The sequence below is a fragment of the Meriones unguiculatus genome, chromosome 1 (assembly GCF_030254825.1).
Source record: "Meriones unguiculatus strain TT.TT164.6M chromosome 1, Bangor_MerUng_6.1, whole genome shotgun sequence".
Taxonomy (NCBI): domain Eukaryota; kingdom Metazoa; phylum Chordata; class Mammalia; order Rodentia; family Muridae; genus Meriones; species Meriones unguiculatus.
In genome coordinates, this window is record NC_083349.1 from 54790683 (window position 1) to 54811334 (window position 20652).

A 20652-nucleotide genomic window follows, 5' to 3' on the forward strand; every position below is an offset into this window, starting at 1 on the left:
GAGGAGAGAGGAGAGGAGAGAGGAGAGGAGAGAGGAGAGAGGAGAGAGAGAGGAGGAGAGAGGAGAGGAGAGAGGAGAGGAGAGAGGAGAGGAGAGAGGAGAGGAGAGAGGAGAGGAGAGAGGAGAGGAGGAGGAGGAGAGTGAGAGAGGAGAGGAGGAGAGAGGAGAGGAGAGGAGGAGAGAGGAGAGGAGAGAGGAGAGGAGAGAGGAGAGGAGAGAGGAGAGGAGAGAGGAGAGGAGAGAGGAGAGGAGAGAGGAGAGGAGGAGAGAAGGAGAGGAGAGAGGAGAGGAGAGAGGAGAGGAGAGAGGAGAGGAGGAGAGAGGAGAGGAGGAGAGAGGAGAGGAGAGAGGAGAGGAGAGAGGAGAGGAGGAGGAGAGGAGAGGAGAGGAGAGAGGAGAGGGAGGGAGAGAGGAGAGGAGAGAGGAGAGGAGGAGAGAGGAGAGGAGAGAGGAGAGAGAGAGGAGGAGAGAGGAGGAGAGAGGAGAGGAGAGAGGAGAGGAGAGAGTGAGAGGAGGAGAGAGGAGAGGAGAGAGGAGAGGAGAGAGGAGAGGAGGAGAGAGGAGAGGAGAGAGGAGAGGAGAGAGGAGAGGAGGAGAGAGGAGAGGAGAGAGGAGAGGAGAGAGGAGAGGAGAGAGGAGAGGAGAGAGGAGAGGAGAGAGGAGAGGAGAGAGGAGAGGAGAGAGGAGAGGAGAGAGGAGAGGAGAGAGGAGAGGAGTGGAGAGAGGAGAGGGAGAGAGGAGAGGAGAGAGGAGAGGAGAGAGGAGAGGAGAGAGGAGAGGAGAGAGGAGAGGAGAGAGGAGAGGAGAGAGGAGAGGAGAGAGGAGAGGAGAGAGGAGAGGAGAGAGGAGAGGAGAGAGGAGAGGAGAGAGGAGAGGAGAGAGGAGAGGAGAGAGGAGAGGAGAGAGGAGAGGAAGAGGAGAGGAGGAGGAGGAGAGAGGAGAGGAGAGAGGAGAGGAGAGCGGAGAGGGGAGGAGAGGAGAGAGGAGAGGAGAGAGGAGAGGAGAGAGGAGAGGAGAGAGGAGAGGAGAGAGGAGAGGAGAGAGGAGAGGAGAGAGGAGAGGAGAGAGGAGAGAGAGGAGGAGAAGAGGAGAGGAGGAGAGGAGAGAGGAGAGAGGAGAGAGGAGAGGAGAGAGGAGAGAGGAGTGAGAGAGGAGAGGAGAGGGAGGGGAGAGGAGAGGATCGAGAGGAGAGGAGAGGAGAGGAGAGGAGAGGAGAGAGAGGAGAGGAGAGGGAGAGGAGAGGAGAGGAGAGGAGAGGAGAGGAAGGGGAGAGGAGAGGAGAGGAGAGGAGAGGAGAGGAGAGGAGAGGGAGAGGAGAGGGAGAGGAGAGGAGAGGAGAGGAGAGGAGAGAGAGGAGGGAGAGGAGAGGAGAGGAGAGGAGAGGAGAGGAGAGGAGAGGAGAGGAGGAGAGGAGAGAGAGAGGGGAGGGGAGAAAAGATGGAAAGGATGAGGACGTGCCCTGATGAAGCAGATCTAGCCCAGACAGGATGACATATTGACAAGTAACTTGGGGGATTGTTGGTATAATGTTCTTTTAAAATGTATATGCCTTACCCTTGTTAATTCAAATGCTGATTTCCCCACCCCCAACTCTCTGGTTTTAATCTGGATATTGCATTGTGATACTCACTATAAGCATCCTGTCTCAACTCTTGTGTAAACAGGACACAAATAAAGCAACTAGATACAATGTTGTGCAATGGGAGGAGCCAGAGGACAGGAAAGAGGGGAGGAGCTAGAGAACAGGAAGGGGCGAGAAGGAGGAGGAGCTCGAGGAGGAGAGCACGAGGAGAGCAGAGCTGGAGGAGAGAGCTTGGAGGACTTGGAGCATGAACCAGACCTAAGATTTCACAAAAAGCAAGTATAATGTGGGAAATCAAAATGTTAGGAAACTGAGGGCTTGGAGGTTTAGGAGGGAGTAAATATTGCCCAGCATTGTTTTCTAGGTTAACTAAAAACCCAGTCTCTGTGTGGTGATTTGGTTGGTTATACAGCTGCTGAGGATTAACAGCAGCGTTACAAGAAGATAAAACAATAGTAAATATCAATAACTCCTACAACAGGGGATGAAGATGGGAGGTTGCCAAACTAGCTTAGAAAATTAGTTTAAATCATGCCTCCCCAGTTATTGTCCTTAAGGCTGTTTAAATAAACCAACATATCTCGGTCTCAATTATCAGGGATAGCTAGCTGGGTCACAGAAAAACACTCTAGACTTTATTCAATATTATGGCACCCTTGGGTGGAGTGAGAATTTTAAACAGAATCCAGATTATATTAAAAAAAAAAGTCCTAGGTAAAAAGCTCACTGTCTCTTTTAAGAAAAAAAAAAAAAAAAAAAAAAAGGACTACACAGACATTGCCTTTAAAACTGCTCCTTTGGGGAGGGGGCCAGAAAGTGGCTGGGAAGTAAGTGCAAAGTCACTGAGATTCCCAACAACACCACCGCAGCCCACAAGACCACAGGAGCATTAGCTGCCTTTCAGTGGCATGGCACCCAGGCACAGACCTTGAATGTCAGACTGGGCTATCACGGGTAGGGAGCAGAGTAGTCATCAGGCTCTCCCTAGCAATTGCACTGGCCACTTCTAGGGCTGACAGAGATGCAGGAATAATCAAGGCCAGATGCAGTTTCCACAAAGATTAGCAGCCAGGACTTGGTGACTCTTGAGGTTGCTTACCAATCTCATACTGCCAGAAGGAAAGAACTGAGAAATTAAGCCCACACTGGGGCAAGAACTAGGGCCTAGACTTGGCTTTTTAGCGGAAGATCACAAGAGGTCAGCTATTTGGCTCCCCTAGCTACAGCTCCCACAGAGAGAAATCTGCCTTAGCAAGAGGCTTGCAGAATGGAACAACCAACTAAAATCAGCACTTCCTGAACTAACCTGCCCAGGCAGCCTCCTGCATCTGAGGCTTAGCTGCTACGAGCAAAACTCTACACAAAAGGATGGAAGAGAGCGCGCAAGCGGCCCCATCCTCACAAGTTTTCCCAGAGAGAAGGGAGGTTGCACACAAAAGTCTAGGACAGTGGCTGCCAAAACAACAAAGCTGAAATACAGGACAGGACCAACCACTGCAGTGTCCTGACCTGACCAGCAGAGAGGCAGAGAGATATAAGTAAGAAATCTGAAGCACACCAAAACTTTTCAACAGGTAAAACAGGTTTAAAATTATATTTTAAGGTTAAAGAGGGGAAAATAACTGAATATATAAAATTCATAGATAGATATAAATACTTTGAAATTGATAATTTTAAAGAAATAAGGCGTTTAAAGATGAGAAACACAAAACCTTTGTACACAGAGAAGCAGAAAGCTTTTGGAACTTATATAATATTCCTTTAAATGGTTCAATGATAGGAAAAAGAGAGGAAAAAGAATCATCTAACCTAAAGGCACATTACCAATTATGATTATTACTATTCTGGTAATCCTAGTCTTGGTACTTTTATTAACTTTTTCTACCTTCTCAAACAAGAAAGCTTTAGAGAAATAGCAGAGGGGAAAAATGAAACATGGAGAAAAGGCTTAACAAAGAAATTACAAAAACTAATAATCAGATAAAAGAATATCCTAATATATTGGAAGCAAGGCTTAGAGCAGATGGTACAAAAATTTATAGATCAGAATAAACAGCAGATAGAGAGAAATGAGACATGGATACAGGCTTTAGAGGAGAAATTACAAAAATTTATGAATCAGAATAAATAAAGTATTAGGATGGCAGAGATATAAGCACGAGAGGTATGAAAATTAGACACAAGCTTTAAAAGAAGAGTCTAAAATATTAATAAATAAGAATAAAGAAGATATTCAGATAGAGACAGAAGATAAAAATAAAAGAAGCCAACCAAAGGTTGTTAGAAAAGAAACTTTAGCTTTTCCAGTTAGCATACCACAAAGGCCAGAACTTGATGACCATCAACAAGTTTTAAAGAATATGAATGACATTCTGTGGATATGCTGGATTTGAGAAAATTTAAAGAAAAGCATCACTAATTTTGGAATGCATTCATTGTTTATAAAACAAATCCCAGCTTCTTGGACAACAAAAATAGTCATCCTCCAGCACTGGAGAGATATGACAAGAGCAATCTTAGAACCTGGACTACAGTCGCAGTGGCTTTCATGGTGGAGAGAAAAAGCTAGGGAGATAGCACAGATAGAGTCAGAGGTATCAATATTTCTAAAGATCAGCTTCTTGTTTTAGGCGCATCAGGCAAGAGTAGAGGTCTGATCTCTGATATTAGAAATAAATTGGGACTTTGTACAGATGTTCATTTAGGTGTCATCCACCCAAAGAGCATCAGACCCGTCCGATACCTTTTTCTCAGAGGCGGGACCTGGGGCATCAACCCACATGCAATCAGACATGCTCTTCTCTGGGTCCAAAGCGGCTGACCCTGAGTGCAGTGCTTAGCCTCGCATCCTGAGCGTATCATTTTAGCTTTTTATGGTATCCAACCATGCTTGGGGAGAATGTCCAAACAAAAAGGGGGAACTGTAGAGAGCTGCGGAATGCTATGCCTTAAAGATGGAGCTGGTTTCCGCCTTCCACCTTCCCGATGGTGAGTGCTCTCTGTCACGAACAACTCCACATTTGGCTAAGGCCGAGGATCTGGCTTGCTTCCATGTATGTGGACCTATCTGCATTGCCCCCGTGGCACACCTGGGTTGGCTACCCAGAGGCTATTTAAGCTGTGGGCTGGCTTTCCCCGGGATCCGAGGATTGCTCAATGTTCCTGAATAAACTGCATTGAAAAAAAAAAAAAAAAAGATCAGCTTCTTGGTGATAGTCAATGTGCTGAGGTAGAGATGCATGTCAAATATAACAAAGAAACCTTGGCATTATGCCACATGGCAGCCTTAAATGCCTGGAACAAGGTTAAAGAACCAGGAAAAGGATTTGAACCATTTATTCAGGTTATGCGAAGTAAAAAAAAAAAAAGTTCACCGACTTTTGTTGGTATAATGTTCTTTTAAAATGTATATGCCTTACCCTTGTTAATTCAAATGCTGATTTCCCCACCCCCAACTCTCTGGTTTCAATCTGGATACTGCATTGTGATACTCACTATAAGCATCCTGTCTCAACTCTTGTGTATCTAGGCCATGACTATGTGCCTAGATATCAGAAAGTATGCAGGAGTGGAGCAATGTAACACAAGAACAGTTGTTTAAATAAAGACTCTGGTCTTAGGAAAAAACTCAAGTATAGTCTTAATCTTTAGCTGTAGCAGTTCATGGTGAGCTCTGTAGACTTACTGAAGTCAGTTCTTTACTTTGTCTTTTTACAGAGGCACTCCAGTTTTGATTTTATCTTTTATTCTAGATCTGAGAACCTGACAAGCATCCTTTCTGTCTTAACACTTCAGAATGACATTTTACAGTCAGCTTCTCAGCTCCTCATCTCAAGTTAGCACTCATTTCAAATCTAAAATTAGATCAGATATTGAGCTTCCCAACACAAGGATTTAAAACATTTTTCATTGGCTTATGCACACAGCAAAAATTTAATGCTAAAATAGTGAGATTTTTTTTCATATGTGAAAATAGGAACTGATTCATAAAAAAAACTGAGAAAAATTTAGGACAGTTCAGAGGTAGCATGCTTGCCATTAAGAAGGACTGCAGGATGCAGGTGCATAGGACAGGAAAGTCCTGTTTGCTCCCAAGTGGAAACAGGGACTCAGGCATCCAGGTGAAAGACTGCCCAGCTTCAGACTGGAATGAAAGAGAGCTCATAGGATGGAGGCAGAGACAGGAGACCAGTTTGAACTGGGGTGGTGTCAATGTCCTCTGGATTGACCAGAGGTTTTAAAGTAAAATGCTGCAAGATGTTGGTCAGGATTAAAAACATCTCCATGCGGGCCAGACCTTCTCCGATACAAGCTCTTCTTCCTGAAAAAGACATGGCAACTGATAAGTCATTTAATTCTGATTCTGTGTTGACACACTTTGGATATATGTTAACCAATGACTAATTAACCTAACTTAATTACCCAGCAACTGACTGTATTTTTGCACTGTATTGATTTCTTCCTTTCCTTCCATTTCTCAGTACAAATTTCTTTTCTTTTTTAAATTTTAATATTCTTTTATTTCACAAATGAGTAATGTTACATCATTATTATCCCTTCCTTTCCTGACTCCTAGACCTTCTGTATCACACACCATGCATTCTCAAATTCATGACTACTTTATTCTTTTAATTTTTTAAAAGAATAATTTAAAAATTATTTTTTAAAAGAATAATTTAAAAATTATTTTTTAAAAGAATAATTTAAAAATTATTCTTTTAATTTTTTTCCAAAACAGAGTTTCTTTATGTAACAGTCTTAGCTGTCCTGGAACTTGCTATATAGAACATGCTGGCCTTGATCTCACAGAGATCCACCTGCTTCTGCTTCTGGAGTGGTTCAAATAACGGCATATACTACCATGCCTGGTTGATTATTCTTGTCAAATATATACAAATATGTGTAGCATGTATACCGAGGAAGAACCTACTGAGTGCATTTAGTGTCATTCATATTTATACGTTTTAGTCTCAGAGTATTCCTATATCTTATTACTAATTTAATTGACAATTTCATACATAGGTATGATAAATTCTGATTACACTTATTTTCTACACACACTTCCCAAATTTCACAGGGCAAGATCTCACCCTACTAAGCTTCAAACTAAAAAAAATAAATGTATTGAAGAATATGTTACATCTGGGCATGGAGGCTCATGTTTTTAATCCAGTACTCAGGAGTCAGATTTCTGATTTCAAGACCAGCTTGGTCTACAGAGCTAATTACAGGATAACCAAACTTAAGCAGTGATAATGATTATATGTTCAATAAAAATGGTAACTCATATTGCCAACTTCAGCTATGTGGTATTAGATTCAGGCATGTAAGAAACAGGTGGTGGAATCTTTCTGCAGCAAAGGAAGGGGGCTGAGGCCAGGTATGTGTCTGGGAGTACTGCATAGAAGCCCTGAAAGGCCACTGTGTGAAGCTATAAACGTGACTCCTAGATTTCACTAGATACCCCAACATGTAGGAGGTCCAGAATCATGGGATACCTACCAAGAAAAGCTGTTAACATTGTGGAACCATCTCAAGAGAGAAAAGTATGCTTTGGGCAACAAAGTTGTAAAGAGTTGGAGATCTGAAGAGCACTTTGAGACTAGACATGGAGATACAGAATTTGGAGTTTAACAAGCTTATTTTTGGTCTTGCTTTGGTCCAATACTTCCTTACTATGCTCTCTTTCCTCTCATTTGGGACGGTAATGGGTATCCTGTGCCACTGTATGTTGGAAGTGTGTGATCTCTTTTGATTTTGACTTTACAGGGGATTACACTTGAGTCTCCAAAAAGACTGAAGTTTGGACCTTCAAACAATATTGAGATCATTATAGACTATTGGGACTTTTAAAGTTGTTCTGAATGTATTTTTGCATTATGAAATAGACACAAGCCTATGGGAGCCAAGAAGTAGAATGTAATTGTTTGAAAAAGAATAGCTTTCATAGGCTTATTAATTAGGGCATGGCATTACTTGACAAGGATTAGAAGGTGTGGCCTTGTTGGAGTTGTAAGACATTTTTGGAGAAAGTATGCCACTTGGGATGGGCTTTAGGATTTCAAATGTTCAAGCCAATACCAATATCTCTTTATGCTCATTATCAGTTCAGATGTAGAACTCCCAGGTACCTCTCCATCACCATGACTGTCTGCATGCTGCCATGCTTCCTACCATGAAATTAATGGACTAAAACTTCTGAAATAGTAAGCCAGTCCCAGTTAAATGCTTTCTTTTATAAAATTTGTCATGGTCATGGTGTCTCTTCACATAACAGAACAATGACTCAGACAGTACATGTAAAATGTTCTTTGGATTTACAGTGACCTGACTCCTCTGGTTAGAGAGAAAAGCCTCAGTAGAATCAGAGCTCCCAGAAGGAGCTCTTGAGAAGCTCAGCAGAATCAGTGGTGGAGCCTCTAGATCAATGAGAAACAGATTCAAATTGAGATTCATGCCTCTGGCCTCATGAATATAGCTATTAATACCACCCACAGGATTCTTCATGTACATTTCTCTTCATGTCACCTAGGCCTTAACACATATGAATACAAAGCTTACTTGCCTGCTGAGAAAGCCATAAAGTAGTCACTCTTCTTGAAATTGCCTCTCTCATCCAGAAAGTGGCCAGGGTCAAACTTTTCTGGATTGGGAAACTCTTTGTCATCATTCAGAACAGAAGTCAGACATATCATTACACTTGTGTCCTGAAAGAAAGAATACCAAAATTGGGTTTTGAAGGAAGTCATAGAAATGAAAAGCCATATGTTCTATGTGAAAGACCACATCAATCCTAGACCTAACAGGTCTTAAATACTATAATTTGCGTTCCATGTTTTTGCTCATTGACCTCACAGTCACTGTCACTAGTTTGTGGTTTGATGCCAGTAGCTTGCCGAATTAAAGAACTACTGTAGAGTGAAGCAGTCTTGATATACCTTCAGCAGTATCATCTCCCAGGGCAATGCCATTGAAAATTCATCTCAAGTTGGTGGAAGAGGAGGTAGAAAGATTATAAAAGCCAGTGGAGCTGGAGGACACCAAGGAATCAAGGCCTTCTAGATGCAACAGGGCTGGTAAGCTATATGAACTCACCAATACGGTGGCAGCATACACAGAACCTTCAAAGACATAAGGCAGATGGAGTCCCAGCTCTGAGAAGATATATGGATACATTGCCCCCATCTTAACCCAGCAGCTATCCCAAATTAATAACCACTCACCTAGAAAAAACATGTTTTCTCCAACAGTTTCTCTGGGGACACAAACAAGCACACTTTATAGCAGGCAACATTGCCCAGCAGTAGACACCCAACACAAAACTGACTGAATGCTATGTTTTGGAGAATTTACTCACATAATGCACTGTCAGGCATTTTTTTTCAATTTACGTGTCTTTTGTTTATCTATTATGGTTTCTGAGATTTCTGTGTGTGCCTCTGTATCTGTATGTCTTTCATGTACTTTTTCTTTATCTCCCTTTTTTTCATTTTTTGGTTCTATTCTTGTTTGTTTGTTTTGTTGTTAGTGTTTTTGTTTGTTGTTTCTTTAGTTACCTATTTCCTAATGAAAGAGAAAAAGAAAGTGTGTAGAGTTGGGTGATTAGGGAGGTAGAGAGGGTCTGAGAGGAATTGGGGGAAAAGAAATCATGATCAGAACATACTCTATGAAAATATTTAAAAACATTTTTATTTCAATAAAAAAAGAAAATACATCTCATTGACTTTAGAACAAAGTACTAGTCATTTTATAAAACCATGTTGTTATTTTCTTCCAAAACCTTCAATCTACGAATCAGGTAAACAGCGGAAACAACCTCCCCTCTTAAAAGCTGTGTTCTTTTAGGAGAATTGTAAGATTCTAGTAGATAGAGGCAAACACTTCTAATTTCAAGATTATTAGATTATTTGGAGAAGTAGAATTATAAGCTAATATAATTAATTAGAGTTTACTTTACAAAATTAATGGAGTCTTAGCCTATGTCTTAGCCTTGAGCTCTGTAACCATACAGAGGCCAACATTTCAGTGGTTTATTTTAATCACACAAAAATTATCATATGTGTATCCTACCACAGCAAATATAAAATAACAATATATGAAATGTTTTTATCTTTAGTGTTAGAGGTTACATGTAAGCACATCCACATACTAAAACCATTATGACAGTTATGGCATCATAACCATAGCCAGCCATGATTGGACCATGGAGGTAAAATGCCTTCAGATCTGACATCCTTCCTATATCAGTTTAGAAAGAGAGTGGGTGTTCTGACATGATACATGGCTTTGGGTAAAAGGAATGTGTGATTTGGAAGCATTCAATAAGAAATAAGAACACAATGTAAGGTCGCATGGGCTGCCCATCAGGGCATTTTGCCTGATGATGCAAAGGAAAGGTGTTGCAAGGCACAGCAGCCTTTGCTTACCAACTCTCTATCTGGGCATATACCCTGATTTCTGGGAGGATTAGAGCTGTAGCTAGAGTGTCCCTAACATAATAATACCTATGGTAAAGAGGGTAGAGAGAGAAAAGAGGACTTAGAAGTAACTAAGAGCTCAGAAAGCATACTAGAATATCTTCTGTAAGGCTCTGGCTAGGGGATTGACAGCTTACATGAGGGGAGGCAATCCCATGACATGATAACAGAACTACAATCAGGAGGGTGAGAGCTGAGATACATACACTACTATTGAGTAATACACCTAGAAAGGAGAAGCTGAAGTCCCTGTATGTCCAGGGGGAAAAGGTCATGATTAGAACATTAGATATTATATGATACCCCAGATTCTTCCAGAAAAAAGTTGACAAAGGAACTCTACCTGAGATAATATCCATGAAAAAGGCTAAACCACAATGGCATGAATACTGCTTAGACTAACACAATGAAAATCATCTGTCAGTTCTTTTAAGTTCCTTTGAAAATAACAAGCAACACCTTTACAGGAAGATAGTATAAAAAACTCAAAACAGCATTCAAATGCTTAACAAGGTTTAAAAAATATAGTAGGTACAAGAAAGAAAGAACTGTAAGTCTTTTTTTTTTTCAATGCAGTTTATTCAGGAACCTTGAACAATCCTCGGACCCTGGGGAAAGCCAGCCCACAGCTTAAATAGCCTCTGGGTAGCCAACCCAGGCGTGCCACGGGGGCAATGCAGATAGGTCCACATACATGGAAGCAAGCCAGATCCTCAGCCTTAGCCAAATGTGGAATTGTTCGTGACAGAGAACACTCACCATCAGGAAGGTGGAAGGCGGAAACCAGCTCCATCTTTAAGGCATAGCATTCCGCAGCTCTCTACAGTTCCCCCTTTTTGTTTTAGACGCATGTAAGTCTTAATGAATGGGAAACTATCAGTTAATATGAATGACCTGTATTATTGTCTAGATTTAGAGTGATCATTTAAAACTTCAAAATACAGCCAAATACAAATGTAACAGTTGTATTTGTAACAGTTGTAACCAAATGTAAAGGAGGCACTGCATTTCTAAATAAAGGGATTTGTAATTAATATAAACAAGTACTACAAAGTATAGAATATTAGTAAATAAAAACTGTAAAGACTTAAATTCCATAACTCAGAAGAGCAGATTAAGATTTTACTAGATGAAATTAGAAGTATTAGAAGATCAGCCATCCAGACTTTGGACAGAGGACAGGGAGTCTTGTGGAAGAAGGGGGATATAAAAGCATGCAGAGGGGACAGAGCCACACAAGTAGACCAACAAAGAAAAAAAAAAGCTGGGCCCAGGGGGGACTGCTAAGACTGATGCATCAACCAAAGACCATTCAAAGAGAGGACCTAGACCCCCTTGCCAGATGTTGTCCAAAGAAAGCTCAGTTTCAGTATGGGTCCCTAATAGGGGGAGATAAGACAGTCTCTGACATAAACTCTTGGTTGCCTGCTCCTTGATCACTTCTCCCTGGTGGGGTGACCTAGCCAGCCCACAGTGGAAGAGGAACCTGGCAGTCCCGATGGAACCTGATAGGCTAGGGTTAGACAGTAGGGGGGAAGACTTCCCTTATCAGTGGACTTGAGAGGAATAGGAGAGGAAGAGAGAGGGAGGGTGGGGCTGGGAGGAGATGAGGGAAGGTGCTATTACTGGAATAAAATGTGAATAAATGTTAAATAAGAAAAAGATCAAACATAAGACATTGTGAACTTAGAGATCTATAACTAGGGAACCAGCTGAGATATTCCACATGATGATCTCCATTCGAAACACACACACACAGAGTAGAACTTGGGCAAAACGACAGATATTGTGGAACCTGAAAGGTGCTTGAAAAATGAAGACGAAAGGGGAGGAGGTCCTCCCCAATCCGTGGACTTGGAAAGGCGCAGGGAGAAGCTGAGGGAGAGAGGGTGGGGTTGGGAGGGAATAAGGGGGTGGGATACAGCTGGGATACAGAGTTAATAAAATTTAACTAATAATAATAAACAATAATAAAAAAGGCACAAAAGAAAAATGAAAATAGTACAAAATGTGGTTTCAATTCTCATGGTTTTGTCCAGAGAAGAGCTTCTAGGGGAAAGGACTGAATGACTACATCTTGGCTATATAGCTCTAGTCTCCTACTTAAAGAACCAGTATCAACCTTCCTGTGTAAAGTCCACACAGAAGCCAAAAAGGAAAGGAATACATCCTAGAAACAGAAAGGCCAGAGTTAAAGGTCCCAAAACTTGCCTGGTGATATTGATAACATATCTGGAGATTTCATGTGTTGGGAGCCGCCGCGTGAACGTTACGCCGGCAGAAACGCACGCGACCACAGGAATCCTTCCGCAGCAAAAACTTTATTAGTCACACGATGAAGAGGGGAGAGAGAGAGACCCCCGATGTGGCGCTGTTTATATAAGCCGGGGTCGCACCTGAGTGACGTGTGAATACCCTGACTGGCTGCTTACTTTTACCCCGCCAGATGACTAGGACCATTATGCTTAGCGGCTTTGTGACGTGTCAATACCCTGATTGGCTGCTCACTCTTACCGGCGTGCCTACGCAATTCTTAGCGTGTTCACGCAATCTTTAGCGTGTATATGCATCTACGCATGCACCCTGGAGGTTTATAGTTTTGAGGGCGAGATGTCAGCGCCACCTAGTGGCATCTGAGTCTCGGCTCTCCACATTCATGAATTAGGCATGTTTAGACCAAATGTTAACATATGTTATAAAATACTCAAAACATTTCCTGTGACCACCTACATAATGCAAAGACATCTTCAGGCAAAGAGAAGTTCTGACTTTGCCTTCAGAAAACTTAGAATTCTATTAATATTAATTGATATTTAATAATATTAATAGTGCAGGGGCCAGGGAGATGCTCACTGGAGAACATGCTTGCCAAACAAGTGTGAGAACTGTACTGATGTTTGAGTGGAATCCTTAAACTAGCTATGTGATGTTTAAACCTGTGAGTCAAGTAGAATAAACTGATTTTATTTACTATAAACAATGAACTAAGTGTTAGTAAAACTAAGTAGGAAAAGGTGGCAGAAGCCTATAAACTCCAGTGCTCAGGGGGCTAGTTCAGAATAAAATCAAGTTTCAAATTAAATTACGTATATATATGTATGTATTAAATATGTGTATGTAAATGATACCAAAGTGTTTGATATCATATCAGTTTACTGAGCTGCATAGATGAGTTCCTCCAAAGCAAGAAAGAGGACAACATTATATTGGACTTCTTCTATGTAAGTGAAATAGAAACTATGGAGGGAAATGTAAGTATAGAGAGAAATGGAAACACAGAAGTATGGATAATTGACCAGAGCAGTAAAACCTACTAAAAGTAATCATGTGGACAGCAAATTGCAGTAACAGATAAAAAGGGTATGGACAGATCAATGTACTGAAAAGATTTTTTATTTTTATTTTAGTTTTATTAGTTACCGTTTATTCATTTTGTATTCCAGCTGTAAACCCCTCCCCAACCTTCCTCTCCTTCACCTATGCCTCTCCCCCAGTCCAATGATAGGGAAGGTCCTCCTCCCCTTCCATCTGACCCTAGCCTATCAGGTCTCATCAGGACTGGCTTCATTGTCTTCATCTGTGGACTGGTAAAGCTGCTTCCCCCTCAGGTGAAGGTGATCAAAAAAACCAGCCCATGAATTCATGTAAGAGACAGTCCCTGTTCCTATTACTGGGGAACCCTCTTGGACACTGAGCTGCCATGGGCTACATCTGTGCAGGGATTCTAGGTTATATGCATGCATGGTCCTTGTTTGGAGTATCAGTCTCACAAAAGACCCCTGTGCCCAGATTTTTTGGTTCTGTTGCTCTCCTTGTGGAGCTCCTGTCCCCTCCAGGTCTTTCTATCTCCCCCTTCCCTGTACTCTACCCAAAGTTTGGCTCTGAGTCTCAGCATATGTTTTGATACCCTACTAGGTAGAGTCTTTCAGAGGTCCTCTGTGGTAGGCTCCTGTCCTGTTTCTTGTTTTCTGCTTCTTCCTATGTCTGTCTTGTTTGCCTTTCTGAATGAAGATTGAGCATCTTACCCAGGGTCCTCCTTCTTGCTTAGCATCTTTAGGTGTACAGATTTTAATATGTTTATCCTATATTATAAGTCTAATATCCACTTATAAGTGAGTATATACTATATGTGTCTTTTTGCTTCTGGGATACCTCACTCAGGATGATCTTTTCTATATCCATCCATTTGCCAGCAAATTTCATGATTTTCTTGTTTTTAGTTGCTAAGTAGTATTCCATTGTGTAAATGCACCACAATTTTTGTATCCATTCCTCGATTGAGGGACATCTGGGTTGTTTCCAGCTTCTGGCTGTTACACATAAAGCTGCTATGAACAAGGTTGAGCAAATGTCCTTGTTGTATACTTGAGCATCTTTTGGCTATATGCCTAGGAGTGGTATAGCTGGATCTTGAGGTAGCATGTGACATTTAAAAGAGTATCAACAAATGACAGACAAAGGATCATAAAGTGAGGAGTAAGAAGTTTGTGTGATGATTCTAGAACCCTTACGCAAGGTCAGGGCACCTGCAATGACATTATTTGATTGTTGACAGGAAAAGATCCCTAGTGAGGAAATAGATGAAACACGTCTCACCTTGGGAATGTGGTATCCTCTAAACTCCACATCCTGTGTTGTTTTACGAGGCAAAGGAATAGGAATAAGATCAATGTATCTCTGGATCTCATGCAACACAGCATCTGTGTAGGGCATTTGGTTCCTGTCCTGCATGCAGGGGCTCCGGTGGCTGCCAATCACACGTGCAATTTCTTCCTGAATTTTAGCTTCAAGATCAGAAATCATAGTTTTTATGAAAAGCATAAGTGACTGATAAATATGTTTTAAACTATTCAACATCGTTGATCATCATGGAAATACAAATTAAAACTCCTTGAAGATTCTATCTCACTTGAGTGAGAATGGCTAACACAAAGAAACACAACATCAAATGCTACTGAGAGTATGGTCAAAGACCAACCATTAATTGCAGTTTGTGGGAGGACAAACTGGTCCAGCAATTCTGAAAATTAGAGTGAATATTTCTCAAAAAGCTAGAAATAGGATTAGTAATGACCCAAATACACCACTCTTAGGTACTGCCCCAAAAGACTTTATATCTTACTATAGAGATATTTGCTCATTCTGGTTCACTGTTGCTCTATTCACAATATCTAGGAAATAGAATAAGCCTAATATTCCATGCCTAATAGATGTACATTAATTGATAAATGGAGAATTAAAATATTGTACATATACACATTGGTATTTTATTTGGCTGTGGGTAAAATGAAATTTTAAAATTTGAAGGTAAGTTGATGGAACTAGGAAATCTTATACTGAGTGAGAAAATAAAGGTCCAGAAAGACAAATGCCATATGTTCACTTATAACCTAAAATGATTAGATTTAAGTCACTCTTCTTAGGACAACATTTATTTCTGGTACTGCAAAGCTGGTAAAATACCTATTTTAACAATATTACAGGCTTATGAGGGAAAACTATTGCTTTTGTTTGGCTAAATGAATTTGGCACACATCCAATTGCCTTCTAAAGAATTTTTTATTATTATATCTATAGGTTGGTGCTCCTCCAAATTTAGTGGAAAAGCTTCTTTTTATAGTGGGTGGTGGTTATTTAAGAGGCTACTCAAAGAAAATAGGTGATGTTTGAATGTTCAGCTATAAATGGGAAATCTATATTAGCCCTTCAAGGTTCAGAAAGCATCTCAGAGGAGAGCACAGAAGGAAAGTAACACATAGCCATTACTCTCTTGAACGATTAGCAGCTATGATTAGTCACAAAACATCTGTACAAGGCTGGTCCTTTCAACCTTTCCTCATTGTGAGGGGTGGAATTCATGAAGCCCAAAACTTTTCTGAGGATCTGTAAGGAGTTAATAGTTCTCATAATGTAGAGAGAGATTCTATTGAGTAATAAAGACACTGATGAATTGCTGATAATCCAGTAAATAACCTATCACCAGTGATCAGGAAAATAAACCCAATTAAACTATTGTTTTATTGAAAGAGAAAAACAGACATAAAAGTATAAAAGGGACCAGTTGGTAAGAGAAAGGAAATTATGGGGAGGGAAAGGAAGAAAGAAAAAGTTATGGGGTATACTCAAACTAATTAATATATATGTATGAAAGTGTTGTAATGAAACACACAATTGTCTATAATTAATGTATGCTAACAAAAGTTTAGATGATGCATGGCTTCTGGAAAAGAAATAAAGTATTTAGCAAGTTGTAGAAAACAAAATGTGAGAGGAAGGCCAGTTCTACTCGGACCCTAACAAAACTGTTACGCATTTGTCACAACCCAAATCAAGGATTCTGCACCATAGCAGGGTGAGTAATGGCCACTGCCATTCCATTCCCTGCTGTGGCTTAAATATTTCCTTTCTCTACTGTGATCTAGTTTTAATTGGGTTCTTCTAGGTGGAGGTAAGTGTGCTAATCATGCAAAGGCTGCCAGTACGGCCCCTTCAAGAAAGAGTGAGGTAGTTTCTAGTGGTATCTGCCCATTTCTACCTGGATATTTTGCGGGCCCATCTGTGGTCATACCTGTGACCTCTGGGTGCTTCAGTAAAAGGAAAAGGCCATATTTCATTGTGGAGCTCGTGGTCTCTGTTCCCGCATGAAACAGATCAGAAACGGTGACGATCAGGTTGTCCATGGTAAATTCAGACTTCCTATTGTGTTTTTCCTAACAATTGTAGGTGAGAGGAATTAGCTTTCTTTGTTCCTTTTAAATGTTTACAGGTAACAAAATCATTCAATATGACCCAAACATTTTGTAGGTAAGTTAGACATTAGAAAGTGTTCTACCTGAAGATAAAAGTAGATGTTTGGAACCCTTAGGATTCCTTCATGCAGTTAAAGCATAATAGAAGTTACAAAGTTCCAAGTTTTTTTTTTTTTTCTTGTTTTTCACTTCTAACCCATTGGAGAACATAAATTCCTCGGTGTTCTTTTATGGAGGTAATGCATATCTAAGTATTTAACAAATGCTATCAGTTCTGGCACCTGCTGGCTCTTGATTACATTTCAAGTCTCTGGACTAAACACATACAAATCATAAAGCCAGCACAGCTGCTTGACACATTTCCATCAAAGCTGAGTGTTTGTTGCAATCGCTATCACTATATCGCTAACTTTGGGGTTTGGTCTCTGAGTGTCACATTCTTGGGGACTGCATTATGAGTCATTTTCTGTCTTTTCCTGAGAAAAGTATGTCTGACTTTTCAGGAAAAAGAAATATTCTTTTCTAAAATTAACTTTTTCTGGCCATTATTTGGAAGTGTTTGCTCTGGAGATCATTAAGCAGAGATAAACACAGAGCTAGATGAGGCCCTTACTCAAGGAATCTTCTTGGGGTAACTCTGCCCATGAGCTAACTCAAACTGTATAATTGGTACAAGGTAAACAGAGACAATTGACAAAGTCTGACTGGCCAGGAGAACAGGTTACATATTCAAGGTCTCTTTCTATTCTATGCATAGAATTCTCTGAAACTGTAGTTTAAAATTAGGGGGTCAAATAAGGTACACTCCTGAAGGAAAAACATTCAGTAAATAAGATAGATTGACTAAAATAAACTTTTTCTACTTTATAGCATAGATGATGAAACATATATTAAAAGAAGTTAGGTATTAGTATGTGCTAAGACTAGTTCAGATGTTTTCTTTTTCTGGAGTGCTCTCAAACTACAAACAGCCAGCCTAAAAGCAAACTGCCATGTGTTTACTTTGGAGAAGACATTCTTTAGAGTCTTTAAGTTGGAGTTATAGGGTAAATAATAATAATAAAGTCTGCTTCGTTTGCATTTTCTAATTGTCACTGATTGCTAGGCTTCGCAATTCCCGACTATTGTTACTCAACTATTGTGACTGAATCAATCTCCAGAACTCCTTATCACCTCTACAACTCCTTTGGAGCCCTGACTCTCAGCTGATGAAGTCCTGCCCCCCACCACCAGCAGTGAACTTCTCAAAGTAATCTCACTTTACAACTATCATCCTTTAGCTTACCTTCCTGTTACTCTAAACTGGAGCTTTCACAAAGCTAAGCTCTACTGCAAAAACTTCATAGAGCCTCTTTAAAGAAAAGTCCTGTGTTCCCTTGGTCATTACACCTGCTGTTCTTGAAGATTTATTTGCATATAATGACATTTTCTCATCACTCTTGAATGGGCATGTATGTGTTTTCATTTGCTTCAAAGTAAAAAACTAACATAAAACATGGTAAACATAAACTTTCTAAGTCTAAATAAACTGATAATCTTACCGATCCCTAACTATTCTATATTATTTGCCCAAGAAGTCTGTTCTACAGACAATGAATATGGCCAGAAGAAGGAACACTAGTTTGAACATCCACCTTCACCAAGAAAAAGAAAGCTGAGTCAGAAACCCACAAATGTAAAGTAGCAAGTCAGGGTCACCTGTACCTTTTCCATTTTAATCAGGAAATGGTCAATAAAGTCCTGAGGGCTACTGAGGTTCAGAGATTCTTGATGCATTTTTATTTCCTTCAATATGAACGCTTTAATTTCAGTCAGAATCTTAAAGTATTCATTATGGCTTCCTGGGAGATGGCATAAAACAGGGTAGGCACTGCACAGCTGGGAGATAAACAAACTTGCATTAGTGCAATCAGCAAACCTTCCAGGCCATACTTGCCGTACAGCCCTTCATGAAGGTGAGCTCCACGTGCCTCCTGTGCTCCGGCATGCCTGGCATTCGGAGAAGCAGGCACAGCATGGATCAGCTGATCAGAACTGCCACCTTCACAGCTTGTGCAGCAACCCCAGATCATGTTCAGTTCCTGACAACCGATCTCCAAAGGGGTGTGTGGGCTAATCCCACCATCCCCTCTGTCCTGCTGAGAACACTGAGATGCAGAATTACTAGTCAAAAATTCTGAGACAACAAACTAGTGATAGCAGGGGTAGAAGCAGTCTTTACCCCAGTTGACCCTGCACATAGTTTACCAGTCACCTAAAAATGGCAACACCAATAGGCATGCTAAGGCAGAAGGGGAAATATTGGGCCCAACCCCTACTAAGGACTGCTGACAGACACAAAAGTCTTCTCTGAGAATGTCTCCTAATATGTTGCAGAAAACAAAGTGGTCAGTTCTGAAGTCCTATACACACAAGCAACACTAAACATACTCCGAAGGTTGCATTTATATATATTTGTGTGTGTGTGTGTGTGTGTGTGTGTGTGTGTGTGTATCTAACAATTTTTAAAGAGGTCATGAACTTGTAAAAGAGTAAATGGGATGGGGCCTGAGACAATTTGGAGAGAGAGGACATAGGCTTGATGGGATAAAATGCAAAAAAAAAAATATGTAATTATATTTAATTTAAATTAATAGTTAAGTCATCAAGCATTCAGCACTTGCTGCAATTAAGGAACAGTGCATCAAAAGCTCAGTACAGCATCTGAAGTTCATTACCATCTGTTCCTTCAGGATTAAATAGTCTTTCCCCATCTCAAGCAGCTAAAATGGTGAAACCAGCCAAGAGCGAGGACTGTTTGCAGAAGGCCTTGTTATCTGCAGGACATAGCTATGATAATACATTTCCCAGGCACACGGTGCTAACACACAAATGATCACACTGTTCTTTCATTTCTTTTTTTAAAATTTATTTGGAAAATTTAATTTAATTTTAAAATCTTTCAAAATAAGAAACTGTGCTGAATATGTACAGACTAATTGCTTGTCATTGCCAAAACAATTAGGAAATTGTACTTATTTTGCATAGCATTTATATCGTATTGTGTTTACATTTCAAATTATGTAGGCAATTTGCAGTTATCTGTATAACATTTATACTGTGTTAGGCATAATAGGTAAAGTGGAGATTATTTAATTTTGAAAGTATACATCAGGATGTGTGTAGATTCTTTTATTTTATTTTTTCACCCTTTTGTTGTATTTATTTTTTTCTTTTTTCTCATTTATTTATTTTATTCATTTTATATCTATGTAGCCCCTTTTCTTCTCCACTTCCAGTCCCTTCCCTTCTCCGTTTCCCTTCTCCTCCCCTTTTCCTTAGAAAAGGGGAGCTCCCTTTCCTATCTACCACAGCTCATCAAGTTGCATCAGGACTGAATGTATCTTCTACCCCTGTGCCCTGTCAATGCAGTTGCCCCCAGAGAAACAAATCTAAAAGCTAGCAAGTGAGTCCCTGTCTGATGCAGTCCCCACTTCCCTTACTAGAATACCCACTTGAAGCTGCCCATCTGCTTCATCATTGTAGGGGGCCTAGGTCCAGTTCATGCATGGTCCTTGGTTGAGGCTTCAGTCTCAGCGAACCCCTCTGGGCCCTGATTGGTTGGCTCTGTTGTTTTTCTTGTGACTTTCTTGTCACTTCCTGGTCCTTTTCTCTTTCTTCCCAATATTCCCTAAGATTCGTTGTGCGCATCAACCAATGTTTGACTGTGAGTCTCAGCATCTGTTTGAGGCTCTGCTAGGTAGAACCTCTCAGAGGACAACTCTGACAGGCTCCTGTCTGCAAGCTTAGCAAAGTGCTTCATAGTGTCAGGGGTTGCCATTTTTTGATAGGGTAGGGACATCTC

At 40.6% G+C, this 20652-nt stretch overlaps 2 protein-coding genes across 9 annotated transcripts in view; one reads left to right on the top strand and one right to left on the bottom strand.

Moving 5' to 3' along the window:
• The window catches only part of LOC110540723 (cytochrome P450 2C26-like), a 74473-nt gene that overhangs the window by 43648 nt on the left and 10173 nt on the right, over positions 1-20652 (top strand). The window lies entirely within an intron of this gene.
• The window catches only part of LOC110554760 (cytochrome P450 2C70-like), a 61319-nt gene continuing 46151 nt past the window's right edge, over positions 5485-20652 (bottom strand). For 5 of the 8 annotated variants that reach the window (XM_060389221.1, XM_060389242.1, XM_060389212.1 and 2 more), the window contains 5 exons: positions 18513-18686; positions 16628-16769; positions 14656-14843; positions 8148-8289; positions 5485-5903 (listed from right to left, as the gene is read on the bottom strand). In XM_060389221.1, coding sequence (XP_060245204.1) covers positions 5722-5903; positions 8148-8289; positions 14656-14843; positions 16628-16769; positions 18513-18686 — 828 coding nt within the window. In that variant the 3' untranslated portion in view covers positions 5485-5721. Of the gene's footprint in view, positions 5904-8143; positions 8290-8520; positions 8704-10818; positions 10917-14655; positions 14844-16627; positions 16770-18512; positions 18687-20652 lie in introns of those variants that run through there. The other 3 variants (XM_060389215.1, XR_009593681.1, XM_060389233.1) reach the window with 3 other exon arrangements.